The 18,582-nt window shown below is 33.9% G+C and overlaps 1 protein-coding gene across 3 annotated transcripts in view; it reads right to left on the reverse strand.

Annotated features, from left to right (window-relative positions):
- LOC143222355 (death-associated protein kinase 1-like) overlaps positions 1 to 18,582 on the reverse strand; it is a 113,633-nt gene that overhangs the window by 32,934 nt on the left and 62,117 nt on the right. Inside the window, exons 3-7 of one of the 3 annotated variants that reach the window (XM_076448789.1) lie at positions 8,776 to 8,886; positions 7,331 to 7,429; positions 4,604 to 4,702; positions 4,251 to 4,349; positions 2,251 to 2,349 (exon numbers count right to left, since the gene is read on the reverse strand). In XM_076448789.1, coding sequence (XP_076304904.1) covers positions 2,251 to 2,349; positions 4,251 to 4,349; positions 4,604 to 4,702; positions 7,331 to 7,429; positions 8,776 to 8,886 — 507 coding nt within the window. Of the gene's footprint in view, positions 1 to 2,250; positions 2,350 to 4,250; positions 4,350 to 4,603; positions 4,703 to 7,330; positions 7,430 to 8,775; positions 8,890 to 18,582 lie in introns of all 3 variants that reach the window. The other 2 variants (XM_076448788.1, XM_076448790.1) reach the window with 2 other exon arrangements.

The raw sequence follows: 18,582 nt of genomic DNA on the forward strand, positions 1-18,582 counted from the left end.
TGGGCTTGTAGTGCTTGATATTTAAACCAAACTTAATTTATCACTAGTTTTATTGTAAAAAACGTTAAATATAAGTACGTACAGTGGTACCTCGGTTCTCGAACGACTCCCTTCTCGAACAATTCGGTTTTCGGACATATTGTTTGAGAAAAAAATGTCTCGGTTGTCAAACATAAACTCGGTTCCCGAACCAAGCTGTCGTAGCCCGAACCCCCGAAATAACCCGAACGACCCTTCGATCATTTTCGGCCCACGCCAAACTTGCCCAAAACATTTTACCCACACCCGCTAAAATATGATGTGAATGTTGTCGTTTTAGTTTTTGTTGTTTTTCTAAATATTCTGATTAAATAAGTCACCATGGGGTCAAAGAAGGATAATAAAAGCAGCAAACCAAAAAGAAAAGTTGTTAGAGCCACCATGGGGTCAAAGAAGGATAATAAAAGCAGCAAACCAAAAAGAAAAGTTGTTAGAGCCACAATAGATCTCACAGCGAAGTATGAGAGTGGTGTTTGCGTGTCTGACCTTGCTACACAGTTTGGTATGGTGAAGTCTGCACCATACTGAAAAATAAAGAGGTCATCAAAGGAGCTGATGTTCCAAAAGTAGTGACAGTGCTTACGAAACAAAGATCACAAACAATGGAAGAGGTAGAAAAACTGTTTTTGATTTGGGTAAACGGAAAACAGTTAGTTGGTGATAGCGTTTCTGAGACCATCATTTGTGAGAGAGCAAAGCAATTGCATGCTTACCCTCCTGAAAAACACCCCTGGAACGAGTGCTGATACAAGTGATGCCTTTAAGGCTAGTAGAGGGTGGTTTGACAAATTTGGGAAGAGAAGTGGCATACATAGTGTGGTGAGACATGGGGAGGGTGCCAGGCAGAAACAAATCTCATTAGACAAGTTTCTAGTGAGAAATGGGTCCAGTGAGTCTCAAGCAGGTTGTAGCGGTGCAAAGGGACAGAAAAGAGAAAAAAACCCAGAAGGAGAGTTACCTGACGTTTTTATGGAATGTGACTCCCCTTCCAAACAATAATAACCTTCCTACTCTCCACTTTCCTCACCACCTTTCACTTACACCATCAGATCGCCTCAGCACAGGTAAAGTGCAGTTAATTTTTTTGTTTGTTTTGGTTTTTTTATTATTGTTTCATTTATTGTTTTTTATTGTGTTTATAGTTTTTGTGGTTGACATGTAAGTATTATTATACAGGTTTAAATAAGCAATATTTTTACTTAAAATGCTTCATAATGCGTAATTTTTGGAGGTATGTAACGGATTAATTTAATTTACAGTATTTCTTATGGGAAAAATTCATTCGGTTTTCGAAGAGCCGTCTGGAACGGATTAAGTTCGAAAACCGAGGTACCAATATAATCCTTTCACTGTACCTGGCGTTGCTATAGAAACATTAAATACAATCAATCCTCTTATTGTACCTGGCGTTGCTATAGAAACATTAAATACAATCAATCCTCTCATTGTACCTGGCGTTGTTATAGAAACATTAAATACAATAGATCCTCTCATTGTACCTGGCGTTGTTATAGAAACATTAAATACAATAAATCCTTTCACTGCCCCTGGCGTTGCTATAGAAACATTAAATACAATAGATCCTCTCATTGTACCTGGCGTTGTTATCGAAACGTTAAATACAATAGATCCTCTCATTGCACCTGGCGTTGCTATAGAAACATTAAATACAATAGATCTTTTCATTGCACCTGGCGTTGCTATAGAAACATTAAATACAATAGATCCTCTCATTGTACCTGGCGTTTTTATAGAAACGTTAAATACAATCAATCCTCTCATTGTACTTGGCGTTGCTATAGAAACATTAAATACAATAGATCCTTTCATTGTAGCTGGTGTTGTTATAGAAACATTAAATACAATAAATTCTTTCATTGTACCTGATGTTGCTGTAGAAACGTTAAATACAATAGATCCTTTCATTGTACCTGGTGTTGTTATAGAAACATTAAATACAATAAATTCTTTTATTTTACCTGGTGTTGCTATAGAAACGTTAAATATAATCAATCCTCTCATTGTACCTGGCGTTGCTATAAAAACATTAAATACAATAGATCCTTTCATTGCATCTGGCGTTGCTATAGAAACATTAAATACAATAAATTATTTCATTGTACCTGGCGTTGTTATAGAAAAATTAAATAAAATCCATCCTAATTCTACACATGATGTTACTACAGAAACACAATATACTAGATTAGTTACCTTGTCCACAAGGTCAATTTGAGCGCCAGCACTGAGTAAACAACGAGCTGCTTCTAGGTTCCCTCGGAGGGCCGCACAATGTAGGGGAGTCTCTCCCTCCTAAACAATCCATTGAAGTTATACAGATAATATGATGATCGTATAACTTACTATAAGAGATATTTTATTGGAGTAATAATATAAGTACCTCCACCAAGTCGGTTTGTTTCTTTATTATCTAAGTTTGCTCTAAGTTCAGAGTTACGTCCTTATGTCCCTGACATAAAACACTGAGGTTTCCTGGAACGTTGACGTTGTTGGTGTCAAACTACAATACAACACAAACATAAAACGCACCAGAATCAGACCAAATATTTGCACAAAAGTATTTGCGGTTGGTATCCTATAGCCACAAACTCTGACTACAGTTTACGTGTTTCTTGACCAGTGTCCATAAAACCACTAAGGCATAACAAAAATGACATAAAAATAATCATAGTAAACTTTTTTACTTTCTCAGTTTTTACAGTGTTCTATGTGAATGGAAAGGTTACAGTAACCCCATATCCTCCCTCTTTGAAAATAGCTCGTGAAGTAGATGAAAATGAGTCCTATAGTTTCTTAACATTTTGAGACCGGCAACCTTTCCGTATAGTTTCTTAACATTTTGAGACCAGCAACCTTTCCGTATAGTTTCTTAACATTTTAAGACCAGCAACCTTTCCGTATGTTTGGCACTGGTAATATGCATCTTGTGCCGGCCGAGCGAGTTAGGCGTGCGGCTCGTAATCCGAGGATCTCGGGTTCGCATCCCGGTCGCGCCAAACTTGCTCGCCCTTTCAGCATTGGGAGCGTTATAATGTTACGGTCAATCCCACTATTCGTTGGTGAAATAATAGCCCAAGAGTTGGCGGTGGGTGGTGATGACTAGCTGCCTTCCCTCTAGTCTTACACTGCTAAATTAGGGACGGCTCAGGTTTCTCCTCCTGGTTGGGGGTTGTGCAGTAGGCTAACAATCTACTCACTTAAAAAACCAGCCTGTTAATGAATCCGCAAGCGATTGCGGCCCTATGTTCCTTCATGGAATCGAGAGACATAATAATAATAATATAATAAATATGCATCTACAACAGAACACAAGGCTGAGTAGAAACAAATCGATTAACATGTGATAAATCCACTTTTTTTCTGCGTCCATAATATGTTCGGTACAGTTGTGTATAACTCGAGCGTGGAAGTATTTTGTTTGTTTGTTTGTAATTACCAAATTAAAACAACAAGCATTCTACAAGATGAATCATTCCAACTTGGAAGACTCCAGGTACGATATGCCAGAAAGGTAAAATTGGTTTAGTTTGTTTTGAATTTCGCGCAAAACTATACGAGGACTATCTGCGCTAGCCATCCCTAATTTAGCAGTGTAATAGTCGAGGGAAGGCAGTTATTCATCACCATCCAACGCCAACTGTTGGGCTACTCTTTTACCAACGAATAGTGGGATTGACCGTCACATTAATAACGTTTCCACGGTTGAAAGGGCGAGTATGTTTGGTTGGACGGGGTTTCGAACCCGCGACCTATACGTAAGCTAATAAGTTTAATAATAAAATCTTTGGTAACCGAAATGGAAAGCAAAATATGGTAATTACCAAATTAAAACAACAAGCATTCTACAAGATGTGTGATTCCCAGTTGGCAGACTCCAGGTATGATATGCCAGAAAGGTAAAATTGGTTGAAAGGGCGAGTATGTTTGGTGTAACGGAGATTTTAACTCGCGACCCTCAGATTAAGAGTCGAGCGCCCTATAACTACCTGGCTATGCCGGGCCCAGTTACTTTGGTTGTTGCTTATCAAGTTAAGTAATTGGTTAAGTTGCCTGTACGAATTCTGCAGTATTTCCATCTTGAAGGGGTGTAAAATATATCGAGAGTCGAGACACCAATTGTTACTGGAAAGTTTAACATTTTAGATACACATTGTTTGTAAGATAAGTTTGTAAAAAACAAAGGCTGTGCTTACCTTATTTTGTGCATTTGTGTTCCATCCGTACTTACACAATAACAGAATCGTTTCTCCTCGATTATAAAGCGCAGCGACATGCAGAGCCGTCTGACCAGCCTGTGGTAACAGAAAAAAGAAACGTTCACTTTTACACAACATCACATTGTAGTGTTTAAATACAGAAATTCTACTGAAAGAGATTGCTTATTCAGTAAAGGAAACGTTCGCGACAGTAGATTATGCTGCGGACCTACATAATTATTACTTCGACACGTTTCGCTTGTTAGGACTACTGAACATCGTTTCGATTCTAATTTTATTTTACTCCAACGTTTCTATGAACACCATCAATTAAAGAGGAAACGTTTCACCTTATTCTGGGTGTCCACCACAACCCCCTGCTCCAACAAATACTTGATGACCTGGATGTGGCCCTCTCTTGCTGCCCACGTGATGGCGTTATCACCGTGCTGAAAAAATAAACATTTGATATCGAAGGTTTATCAAAAATAACTTCTTAAAGAACGAAGTGACACTCCCACACTGTAATAATAAATCATACGCCCCCTGAATGTGTGTCACGTAACTAATGTAAGGTTATTATTTTATTTATTGGCATATTACAAGTCTAGAAATTGAACGTTCCAAGAAAATAACATATATAGCCAATGAAAAAATTATGTAACGTATGTTATAACTAAGTTGTCGTTCGTTTGTTGTTTTTTTTTTTAAGGAAAAGTTCACAATAGGCTTAGCAGTGAGCTAAGACAAGAGTTTAAAGCTTAATGAAGTGGTTTTAATTTGGGGAATCACACTATATGTTTTAACACACGAAACAGGAACCATGTTCCAATAAACAAAAACTTTTAGTATGTTTCTAAAGCGTTTTTACTGTTATATTAAAACAACGTGGTTTCGTTCAAACACACAATGAACTAGGAAAAACTGACTGCTATTCTCAGTTGTTTAAATTCTAATACAGGTATTTATATTTTAACAAATGTGTTTATATTTTAATACAGCCACTTTCTAATGTGTTACACTCTAACACATTATTTCAATTCTAATACAGGTATTTATATTTTAACAAATGTGTTTATGTTTTAATACAGCCACTTTCTAATGTGTTACATTCTAACACATTATTTCAATAATGGTATTTATATTTTAACAAATGTGTTAATGTTTTAATACAGCCACTTTCTAATGTGTTACACACACATTATTTCAATTCTAATACAGGTATTTATATTTTAACAAATGTGTTTATGTTTTAATACAGCCACTTTCTAATGTGTTACACTCTAGCACATTATTTCAATTCTAATACAGATATTTATATTTTAACAAATGTGTTTATGTTTTAATACAGCCACTTTCTAATGTGTTACACTCTAACACATTATTTCAATTCTAATACAGATATTTATATTTTAACAAATGTGTTTATGTTTTAATACAGCCACTTTCTAATGTGTTACACTCTAACACATTATTTCAATTCTAATACAGGTGTTTATATTTTAACAAATGTGTTTATGTTTTAATACAGCCACGTTCTAATGTGTTACACTCTAACACATTATTTCAATTCTGATACAGGTATTTATATTTTAACAAATGTGTTTATGTTTTAATACAGCCACTTTCTAATGTGTTACACTCTAACACATTATTTCAATTCTAATACAGGTATTTATATTTTAACAAATGTGTTTATGTTTTAATACAGCCACTTTCTAATCTGTTACATTCTAACACATTATTTCAATTCTAATACAGGGATTTATATTTTAACAAATGTGTTTATGTTTTAATACAGCCACTTTCTAATGTGTTACATTCTAACACATTATTTCAATTCTAATACAGGTATTTATATTTTAACAAATGTGTTTATGTTTTAATACAGCCACTTTCTAATGTGTTACATTCTAACACATTATTTCAATTCTAATACAGGTATTTATATTTTAACAAATGTGTTTATGTTTTAATACAGCCACTTTCTAATGTGTTACACTCTAACACATTATTTCAATTCTAATACAGGTGTTTATATTTTAACAAATGTGTTTATGTTTTAATACAGCCACTTTATAATGTGTTACACTCTAACACATTATTTCAATTCTAATACAGGTATTTATATTTTAACAAATGTGTTTATGTTTTAATACAGCCACTTTCTAATGTGTTACATTCTAACACATTATTTCAATTCTAATACAGGTATTTATATTTTAACAAATGTGTTTATGTTTTAATACAGCCACTTTCTAATGTGTTACACTCTAACACATTATTTCAATTCTAATACAGGTGTTTATATTTTAACAAATGTGTTTATGTTTTAATACAGCCACTTTATAATGTGTTACACTCTAACACATTATTTCAATTCTAATACAGGTATTTATATTTTAACAAATGTGTTTATGTTTTAATACAGCCACTTTCTAATGTGTTACATTCTAACACATTATTTCAATTCTAATACAGATATTTATATTTTAACAAATGTGTTTATGTTTTAATACAGCCACTTTATAATGTGTTACACTCTAACACATTATTTCAATTCTAATACAGGTGTTTATATTTTAACAAATGTGTTTATGTTTTAATACAGCCACTTTATAATGTGTTACACTCTAACACATTATTTCAATTCTAATACAGGTATTTATATTTTAACAGATTTGTTTATGTTTTAATACAGCCACTTTCTAATGTGTTACACTCTAACACATTATTTCAATTCTAATACAGGTATTTATATTTTAACAGAGATACTCAGGATTGAACACAGATGTGGAGGTTCTAACAGAGATAATAGGGCTATAAAATAAGCATTCCTAACTTTATGTTTATGTGACTATTAATGTACATATGTTACTTAATTTCAGCTTACACTATATTAACAGAGACAGAACCAGGAATTTTGCTTATGGGTGTTGTTTCAGCAGGAAGTCATTAAACTAGAAATAAAGTTGCTTTGTTTTACGGCCCCTTTTTGGTAGTTTATATGGAAGGGGTTGAAACCCCTTCAATCCCTCTATGGCTCTTCCCTTCATTAAGGTACTGTATATACTTACGGTATCGAGACACTCCAGTTCAGCACCTTTAGAATGAAGAAACCTTAATATCTCCAGATGTCCCAGACCAGCTGCGATATGGACTGCAGTATGTCCATTCTGTGAAGACACTAGTTCTAGTGAGTGTAAGATATTAGAAAGCTAGGAGAGAACAACACGAAACATTTCGTTACAATATAAACTGTATAGAAACTGAGCATCGGTCCCTATTAAAAACAAGAACGTTCAAAAGCCGAAACATTGGTCATGATTTGGAAACCTGTTTTATAGGATTCTGTAAACATAATCAACAACATCAAAATAATTCATGGCAGAAAAATAATTTGTTCGATGTATTTTAAATTAAACTAAGCCTAAGCAACATCAATTCAAATAATTCTTATGCATATTCTGGCATCTAGTTGTCATTTGAGAATCTTCAGGGTAGAAAAAGTTGAAAAGCGTTCTTCTCACTGTATGTACATATTGATACAAATATAAAATAACGTCGTCCGTCTATCTGTGTCTAGTTCAGACAACTTAGTTAAATCAACTTCAATGAAGTTTGGTAAAGAAAGCACTCCCCAAAAAAAGATTGTATTAGAGGACAAACAATTAAACGCTTAATGTAACAATTTTGTTTTTACCACAAGTACCTTTACATCGTACGAACGGTTTTCGTGCTATGGCTCATAACTGTAGAAGGAGGCGGCCCAATACCCCATACACTTTATAAGCTTGGTCTTGTTGGTTACGTTTACAATAATATATGTACCTTCGTATTAAGAATTTGTATATAAATTCTATTTTACATAAATATTTTAATTTAAGCAAGCGATAATTATTTAAAACACGAATGTCTTCGTCGCTGAGTTAGTTTTAGTGTTTCAAGATATAATATTTTCCACACAAGGTACACACAATTCTCAAATCATGTTCTTTACAATTTCCTTTTGTCTACAATGCTATACTAGTATACAAGGTTATTTGTTATGACGTAAGCATGTAACGAATCGAGTTACGTCCCATTATAGGAATCTTTTACTCTATACCTTTAATTCTATTTATGTATGACACAACGTATAAAGATCTGAGATTCAACTTCCTTCTTACTTTACTTGTACCTATAACGTCCTTAGTCACACTGTTAGTTAGATACATACACATTAGTGACAGTTTACTAACAAATATAACGTCCTTAGTCACACTGTTAGTTAGATACATACACATTAGTGACACAGTTTATTAACAACTGTAAGGTCCTTAGTCACACTGTTAGTTAGATACATACACATTAGTGACACAGTTTATTAACAACTGTAAGGTCCTTAGTCACACTGTTAGTTAGATACATACACATTAGTGACACAGTTTATTAAGAACTATAACGTCCTTAGTCACACTGTTAGTTAGGTACATACACATTAGTGACACAGTTTATTAACAAATATAATATCCATACTCACTCTGTTTGCTAGATTCACATCAACTTTTGACATGGTCATCAACTCCTCAACTCCTACTAAGTTATCCTCTTCAATGGCAGAGAATAATGCTGTCAACACAAAACTTTCGTCCTTCTAGAGAAAACAAAATATATTTATAATTCACCAGGACTTCATCAAGCATTTTTATCGTACTTTGAGAGAGTTCTACTACAAACAAGTCGTGTCTATGTTAAAGAAGAAACAAGTCCTGTCTATGTTAAATGATAAAAACTAGGTTCTGTTTACATTAAGGAAGAAAAACAACTTCCTGTCTATGTTAAAGAAGAACTAAGTCCTGTTTATGTTAAAGAAGAACCAAGTCCTGTCTATGTTAAAGAAGAACCAAGTCCTGTCTGTATTAAAGAAGAACCAACATCTGTCTATGTTAAAAAATAAGAACCAAGTTCTGTTTGTGTTGAAGAAGAAGAACCAACATCTGTCTATGTTAAAGAAGAAGAACCAAGTTCTGTCTATGTTAAAGAAGAAGAACCAAGTTCTGTCTATGTTAAAAAAGAAGAACCAACATCTGTCTATGTTAAAGAAGAAGAACCAACATCTGTCTATGTTAAAGAAGAAGAACCAAGTTCTGTCTGTGTTGAAGAAGAAGAACCAAGTTCTGTCTATGTTAAAGAATAAGAACCAAGTTCTGTCTATGTTAAAGAATAAGAACCAAGTTCTGTCTGTGTTGAAGAAGAAGAACCAACATCTGTCTATGTTAAAGAAGAAGAACCAAGTTCTGTCTATGTTAAAGAAGAAGAACCAAGTTCTGTCTATGTTAAAAAAGAAGAACCAACATCTGTCTATGTTAAAGAAGAAGAACCAACATCTGTCTATGTTAAAGAAGAAGAACCAAGTTCTGTCTGTGTTGAAGAAGAAGAACCAAGTTCTGTCTATGTTAAAGAATAAGAACCAAGTTCTGTCTATGTTAAAGAATAAGAACCAAGTTCTGTCTGTGTTGAAGAAGAAGAACCAACATCTGTCTATGTTAAAGAAGAAGAACCTAGTTCTGTCTATGTTAAAGAAGAAGAACCAAATTCTGTCTATGTTAAAGAAGAAGAACCAAGTTCTGTCTATGTTAAAGAAGAAGAACCAAGTTCTGTCTATGTTAAAGAAGAAGAACCAACATCTGTCTGTGTTGAAGAAGAAGAACCAACATCTGTCTGTGTTGAAGAAGAAAAACCAACATCTCTCTATGTTAAAGAAGAAGAATCAAGTTCTGTCTATGTTAAAGAAGAAGAACCAACATCTGTCTATTTTAAAGAAGAAGAACCAACATCTGTCTGTGTTGAAAAAGAAGAACCAACATCTGTCTATGTTAAAGAAGAAGAACCAAGTTCTGTCTATGTTAAAGAAGAAGAACCAAGTTCTGTCTGTGTTGAAGAAAAAGAACCAACATCTGTCTATGTTAAAGAAAAAGAACCAAGTTCTGTCTATGTTAAAGAAGAAGAACCTAGTTCTGTCTATGTTAAAGAAGAAGAACCAAGTTCTGTCTATGTTAAAGAAGAAGAACCAACATCTGTTTGTGTTGAAGAAGAAGAACCAACATCTGTCTGTGTTGAAGAAGAAAAACCAACATCTCTCTATGTTAAAGAAGAAGAACCAAGTTCTGTCTATGTTAAAGAAGAAGAACCAACATCTGTCTATTTTAAAGAAGAAGAACCAACATCTGTCTGTGTTGAAGAAGAAGAACCAACATCTGTCTATGTTAAAGAAGAAGAACCAAGTTCTGTCTATGTTAAAGAAGAAGAACCAAGTTCAGTGTATGTTAAAGAAGAAGAACCAAGTTCTGTCTATGTTAAAGAAGAAGAACCAACATCTGTCTATGTTAAAGAAGAAGAACCAAGTTCAGTGTATGTTAAAGAAGAAGAACCAACATCTGTCTATGTTAAAGAAGAAGAACCAACATCTGTCTATGTTAAATAAGAAGAACCAAGTTCTGTCTATGTTAAATAAGAAGAACCAAGTTCTGTCTATGTTAAAGAAGAAGAACCTAGTTCTGTCTATGTTAAAGAAGAAGAACCAAGTTCTGTCTATGTTAAAGAAGAAGAACCAAGTTCTGTCTATGTTAAAGAAGAAGAACCAACATCTGTCTATGTTGAAGAAAAAGAACCAAGTTCTGTCTATGTTAAATAAGAAGAACCAAGTTCTGTCTATGTTAAAGAAGAAGAACCTAGTTCTGTCTATGTTAAAGAAGAAGAACCAAGTTCTGTCTATGTTAAAGAAGAAGAACCAAGTTCTGTCTATGTTAAAGAAGAAGAACCAAGTTCTGTCTATGTTAAAGAATAAGAACCAAGTTCTGTCTGTGTTGAAGAAGAAGAACCAACATCTGTCTATGTTCAAGAAGAAGAACCAACATCTGTCTATGTTAAAGAAAAAGAACCAAGTTCTGTCTATGTTAAAGAAGAAGAACCAAGTTCTGTCTGTGTTGAAGAAAAAGAACCAACATCTGTCTATGTTAAAGAAAAAGAACCAAGTTCTGTCTATGTTAAAGAAGAAGAACCAAGTTCTGTCTATGTTAAAGAAGAAGAACCAAGTTCTGTCTATGTTAAAGAAGAAGAACCAACATCTGTCTGTGTTGAAGAAGAAGAACCAACATCTGTCTGTGTTGAAGAAGAAGAACCAACATCTGTCTGTGTTGAAGAAGAAAAACCAACATCTGTCTATGTTAAAGAAGAAGAACCAAGTTCTGTCTATGTTAAAGAAGAAGAACCAACATCTGTCTATTTTAAAGAAGAAGAACCAACATCTGTCTGTGTTGAAGAAGAAGAACCAACATCTGTCTATGTTAAAGAAGAAGAACCAAGTTCTGTCTATGTTAAAGAAGAAGAACCAAGTTCAGTGTATGTTAAAGAAGAAGAACCAAGTTCTGTCTGTGTTGAAGAAGAAGAACCAACATCTGTCTATGTTAAAGAAGAAGAACCAAATTCTGTCTATGTTAAAGAAGAAGAATCAAGTTCTGTCTATGTTAAAGAAGAAGAACCAACATCTGTCTTTGTTAAAGAATAAGAACCAAGTTCTGTCTGTGTTGAAGAAGAAGAACCAACATCTGTCTATGTTAAAGAAAAAGAACCAAGTTCTGTCTATGTTAAAGAAGAAGAACCAAGTTCTGTCTGTGTTGAAGAAAAGAACCAACATCTGTCTATGTTAAAGAAAAAGAACCAAGTTCTGTCTATGTTAAAGAAAAAGAACCAAGTTCTGTCTATGTTAAAGAAGAAGAACCTAGTTCTGTCTATGTTAAAGAAGAAGAACCAAGTTCTGTCTATGTTAAAGAAGAAGAACCAAGTTCTATCTATGTTAAAGAAGAAGAACCAACATCTGTCTGTGTTGAAGAAGAAGAACCAACATCTGTCTGTGTTGAAGAAGAAAAACCAACATCTGTCTATGTTAAAGAAGAAGAACCAAGTTCTGTCTATGTTAAAGAAGAAGAACCAACATCTGTCTATTTTAAAGAAGAAGAACCAACATCTGTCTATGTTAAAGGAGAAGAACCAAGTTCTGTCTGTGTTAAAGAAGAAGAACCTAGTTCTGTCTATGTTAAAGAAGAAGAACCAAGTTCTGTCTATGTTAAAGAAGAAGAACCAAGTTCTGTCTATGTTAAAGAAGAAGAACCAACATCTATCTATGTTGAAGAAAAAGAACCAAGTTCTGTCTATGTTAAATAAGAAGAACCCAGTTCTGTCTATGTTAAAGAAGAAGAACCCAGTTCTGTCTATGTTAAAGAAGAAGAACCAAGTTCTGTCTATGTTAAAGAAGAAGAACCAAGTTCTGTCTATGTTAAAGAAGAAGAACCAACATCTGTCTATGTTGAAGAAAAAGAACCAAGTTCTGTCTATGTTAAAGACGAAGAACCTAGTTCTGTCTATGTTAAAGAAGAAGAACCAAGTTCTGTCTATGTTAAAGAATAAGAACCAAGTTCTGTCTGTGTTGAAGAAGAAGAACCAACATCTGTCTATGTTCAAGAAGAAGAACCTAGTTCTGTCTATGTTAAAGAAGAAGAACCAAGTTCTGTCTATGTTAAAGAAGAAGAACCAACATCTGTCTATGTTGAAGAAAAAGAACCAAGTTCTGTCTATGTTAAATAAGAAGAACCAAGTTCTGTCTATGTTAAATAAGAAGAACCTAGTTCTGTCTATGTTAAAGAAGAAGAACCAAGTTCTGTCTATGTTAAAGAAGAAGAACCAAGTTCTGTCTATGTTAAAGAAGAAGAACCAAGTTCTGTCTATGTTAAAGAAGAAGAACCAACATCTGTCTATGTTGAAGAAAAAGAACCAAGTTCTGTCTATGTTAAAGAAGAAGAACCTAGTTCTGTCTATGTTAAAGAAGAAGAACCAAGTTCTGTCTATGTTAAAGAAGAAGAACCAAGTTCTGTCTATGTTAAAGAAGAAGAACCAACATCTGTCTATGTTAAAGAAGAAGAACCAAATTCTGTCTATGTTAAAGAAGAAGAACCAAGTTCTGTATGTGTTAAAGAAGAAGAACCAAGTTCTGTCTATGTTAAAGAAGAAGAACCAAATTCTGTCTATGTTAAAGAAGAAGAACCAACATCTGTCTATGTTAAAAAAGAAGAACCAACATCTGTGTGTGTTGAAGAAGAAGAACCAAGTTCTGTCTATGTTAAAGAAGAAGAACCAACATCTGTCTATGTGAAAGAATAAGAACCAAGTTCTATCTGTGTTGAAGAAGAAGATTCAAGTTCTGTCTATGTTAAAGAAGAAGAACCAAGTTCTGTCTATGTTAAAGAAGAAGAACCAACATCTGTCTATGTTAAAGAAGAAGAACCAACATCTGTGTGTGTTGAAGAAGAAGAACCAACATCTGTGTGTGTTGAAGAAGAAGAACCAACATCTGTCTATGTTAAAGAAGAAGAACCAAGTTCTGTCTATGTTAAAGAAGAAGAACCAAGTTATGTCTATGTTAAAGAAGAAGAACCAAGTTCAGTGTATGTTAAAGAACAAGAACCAACATCTGTCTATGTTAAAGAATAAGAACCAAGTTCTGTTTGTGTTGAAGAAGAAGAACCAACATCTGTCTATGTTAAAGAAGAAGAACCAAGTTCTGTCTATGTTAAAGAAGAAGAACCAACATCTGTCTATGTTAAAGAAGAAGAACCAACATCTGTCTATGTTAAAGAAGAAGAACCAAGTTCTGTCTGTGTTGAAGAAGAAGAACCAAGTTCTGTCTATGTTAAAGAATAAGAACCAAGTTCTGTCTATGTTAAAGAATAAGAACCAAGTTCTGTCTATGTTAAAGAATAAGAACCAAGTTCTGTCTGTGTTGAAGAAGAAGAACCAACATCTGTCTATGTTAAAGAAGAAGAACCAACATCTGTCTATGTTAAAGAAAAAGAACCAAGTTCTGTCTATGTTAAAGAAGAAGAACCAAGTTCTGTCTGTGTTGAAGAAAAGAACCAAGTTCTGTCTATGTTAAAGAAAAGAACCAACATCTGTCTATGTTAAAGAAAAAGAACCAAGTTCTGTCTATGTTAAAGAATAAGAACCAAGTTCTGTCTCTGTTGAAGAAGAAGAACCAACATCTGTCTATGTTAAAGAAGAAGAACCAAGTTCTGTCTCTGTTAAAGAAGAAGAACCAACATCTGTCTATGTTAAAGAAGAAGAACCAACATCTGTCTATGTTAAAGAAAAGAACCAAGTTCTGTCTTTGTTAAAGAAGAAGAACCAAGTTCTGTCTGTGTTGAAGAAAAAACCAACATCTGTCTTTGTTAAAGAATAAGAACCAAGTTCTGTCTGTGTTGAAGAAGAAGAACCAACATCTGTCTATGTTAAAGAAGAAGAACCAAGTTCTGTCTCTGTTAAAGAAGAAGAACCAACATCTGTCCATGTTAAAGAAGAAGAACCAACATCTATCTATGTTGAAGAAGAAGAACCAACATCTGTCTATGTTAAAGGAGAAGAACCAAGTTCTGTCTGTGTTGAAGAAGAAGAACCAAGTTCTGTCTATGTTAAAAAAGAAGAACCAACATCTGTCTATGTTAAAGAAAAAGAACCAAGTTCTGTCTATGTTAAATAAGAAGAACCAAGTTCTGTCTATGTTAAAGAAGAAGAACCTAGTTTTGTCTATGTTAAAGAAGAAGAACCAACATCTGTCTGTGTTGAAGAAGAAGAACCAACACTGTCTATGTTAAAGAAGAAGAACCAAGTTCTCTCTATGTTAAAGAAGAAGAACCAAGTTCTGTCTATGTTAAAGAAGAAGAACCAACATCTGTCTATGTTAAAGAAGAAGAACCAACATCTGTCTATGTTAAAGAAGAAGAACCAAATTCTGTCTATGTTAAAGAAGAAGAACCAAGTTCTGTCTATGTTGAAGAAGAAGAACCAACATCTGTCTATGTTAAAGAAGAAGAACCAAGTTCTGTCTATGTTGAAGAAGAAGAACCAATTTCTGTCTATGTTAAAGAAGAAGAACCAACTTCTCTCTATGTTAAAGAAGAACCAACATCTGTCTGTGTTGAAGAAGAAGAACCAACACTGTCTATGTTAAAGAAGAAGAACCAAGTTCTGTCTGTGTTGAAGAAGAAGAACCAAGTTCTGTCTATGTTAAAGAATAAGAACCAAGTTCTGTCTATGTTAAAGAATAAGAACCAAGTTCTGTCTATGTTAAAGAATAAGAACCAAGTTCTGTCTGTGTTGAAGAAGAAGAACCAACATCTGTCTATGTTAAAGAAGAAGAACCAACATCTGTCTATGTTAAAGAAAAAGAACCAAGTTCTGTCTATGTTAAAGAATAAGAACCAAGTTCTGTCTGTGTTGAAGAAGAAGAACCAACATCTGTCTATGTTAAAGAAGAAGAACCAAGTTCTGTCTCTGTTAAAGAAGAAGAACCAACATCTGTCTATGTTAAAGAAGAAGAACCAACATCTGTCTATGTTAAAGAAGAAGAACCAAGTTCTGTCTATGTTAAAGAAGAAGAACCAAGTTCTGTCTGTGTTGAAGAAAAAGAACCAACATCTGTCTTTGTTAAAGAATAAGAACCAAGTTCTGTCTGTGTTGAAGAAGAAGAACCAACATCTGTCTATGTTAAAGAAGAAGAACCAAGTTCTGTCTCTGTTAAAGAAGAAGAACCAACATCTGTCCATGTTAAAGAAGAAGAACCAACATCTATCTATGTTGAAGAAGAAGAACCAACATCTGTCTATGTTAAAGGAGAAGAACCAAGTTCTGTCTGTGTTGAAGAAGAAGAACCAAGTTCTGTCTATGTTAAAAAAGAAGAACCAACATCTGTCTATGTTAAAGAAAAAGAACCAAGTTCTGTCTATGTTAAATAAGAAGAACCAAGTTCTGTCTATGTTAAAGAAGAAGAACCTAGTTTTGTCTATGTTAAAGAAGAAGAACCAACATCTGTCTGTGTTGAAGAAGAAGAACCAACACTGTCTATGTTAAAGAAGAAGAACCAAGTTCTGTCTATGTTAAAGAAGAAGAACCAACATCTGTCTATGTTAAAGAAGAAGAACCAAATTCTGTCTATGTTAAAGAAGAAGAACCAAGTTCTGTATGTGTTAAAGAAGAAGAACCAAGTTCTGTCTATGTTAAAGAAGAAGAACCAAATTCTGTCTATGTTAAAGAAGAAGAACCAACATCTGTCTATGTTAAAAAAGAAGAACCAACATCTGTGTGTGTTGAAGAAGAAGAACCAAGTTCTGTCTATGTTAAAGAAGAAGAACCAACATCTGTCTATGTGAAAGAATAAGAACCAAGTTCTATCTGTGTTGAAGAAGAAGATTCAAGTTCTGTCTATGTTAAAGAAGAAGAACCAAGTTCTGTCTATGTTAAAGAAGAAGAACCAACATCTGTCTATGTTAAAGAAGAAGAACCAACATCTGTGTGTGTTGAAGAAGAAGAACCAACATCTGTGTGTGTTGAAGAAGAAGAACCAACATCTGTCTATGTTAAAGAAGAAGAACCAAGTTCTGTCTATGTTAAAGAAGAAGAACCAAGTTATGTCTATGTTAAAGAAGAAGAACCAAGTTCAGTGTATGTTAAAGAAGAAGAACCAACATCTGTCTATGTTAAAGAATAAGAACCAAGTTCTGTTTGTGTTGAAGAAGAAGAACCAACATCTGTCTATGTTAAAGAAGAAGAACCAAGTTCTGTCTATGTTAAAAAAGAAGAACCAACATCTGTCTATGTTAAAGAAGAAGAACCAACATCTGTCTATGTTAAAGAAGAAGAACCAAGTTCTGTCTGTGTTGAAGAAGAAGAACCAAGTTCTGTCTATGTTAAAGAATAAGAACCAAGTTCTGTCTATGTTAAAGAATAAGAACCAAGTTCTGTCTATGTTAAAGAATAAGAACCAAGTTCTGTCTGTGTTGAAGAAGAAGAACCAACATCTGTCTATGTTAAAGAAGAAGAACCAACATCTGTCTATGTTAAAGAAAAAGAACCAAGTTCTGTCTATGTTAAAGAAGAAGAACCAAGTTCTGTCTGTGTTGAAGAAAAAGAACCAAGTTCTGTCTATGTTAAAGAAAAAGAACCAACATCTGTCTATGTTAAAGAAAAAGAACCAAGTTCTGTCTATGTTAAAGAATAAGAACCAAGTTCTGTCTGTGTTGAAGAAGAAGAACCAACATCTGTCTATGTTAAAGAAGAAGAACCAAGTTCTGTCTCTGTTAAAGAAGAAGAACCAACATCTGTCTATGTTAAAGAAGAAGAACCAACATCTGTCTATGTTAAAGAAAAAGAACCAAGTTCTGTCTATGTTAAAGAAGAAGAACCAAGTTCTGTCTGTGTTGAAGAAAAAGAACCAACATCTGTCTTTGTTAAAGAATAAGAACCAAGTTCTGTCTGTGTTGAAGAAGAAGAACCAACATCTGTCTATGTTAAAGAAGAAGAACCAAGTTCTGTCTCTGTTAAAGAAGAAGAACCAACATCTGTCCATGTTAAAGAAGAAGAACCAACATCTATCTATGTTGAAGAAGAAGAACCAACATCTGTCTATGTTAAAGGAGAAGAACCAAGTTCTGTCTGTGTTGAAGAAGAAGAACCAAGTTCTGTCTATGTTAAAAAAGAAGAACCAACATCTGTCTATGTTAAAGAAAAAGAACCAAGTTCTGTCTATGTTAAATAAGAAGAACCAAGTTCTGTCTATGTTAAAGAAGAAGAACCTAGTTTTGTCTATGTTAAAGAAGAAGAACCAACATCTGTCTGTGTTGAAGAAGAAGAACCAACACTGTCTATGTTAAAGAAGAAGAACCAAGTTCTCTCTATGTTAAAGAAGAAGAACCAAGTTCTGTCTATGTTAAAGAAGAAGAACCAACATCTGTCTATGTTAAAGAAGAAGAACCAACATCTGTCTATGTTAAAGAAGAAGAACCAAATTCTGTCTATGTTAAAGAAGAAGAACCAAGTTCTGTCTATGTTGAAGAAGAAGAACCAACATCTGTCTATGTTAAAGAAGAAGAACCAAGTTCTGTCTATGTTGAAGAAGAAGAACCAATTTCTGTCTATGTTAAAGAAGAAGAACCAACTTCTCTCTATGTTAAAGAAGAACCAACATCTGTCTGTGTTAAAGAAAATCAACATCTGTCTGTGTTAATTAAGAATCATGTCATGAATATACAAATGAAAAACCAAGTCTTGTCTACATCAAAAGACAACCAAGTTCTGTCTTTATGTTAATGAACATTACCAGGAAAAGATAACATTGTGTAATTCTCTTCATTATTTCAGAGAAATACGCTCTGAATTTTGTAGCCCTGAGTGCGTTATAAGAGTGACAGTGAAATCCAAATATTCGGGCAGACAGGGTAACCTAAGAGTTGGCGATGGGTTG

The sequence above is a fragment of the Tachypleus tridentatus genome, chromosome 8, assembly GCF_004210375.1.
Source record: "Tachypleus tridentatus isolate NWPU-2018 chromosome 8, ASM421037v1, whole genome shotgun sequence".
NCBI classification, from domain to species: Eukaryota; Metazoa; Arthropoda; class Merostomata; order Xiphosura; family Limulidae; genus Tachypleus; species Tachypleus tridentatus.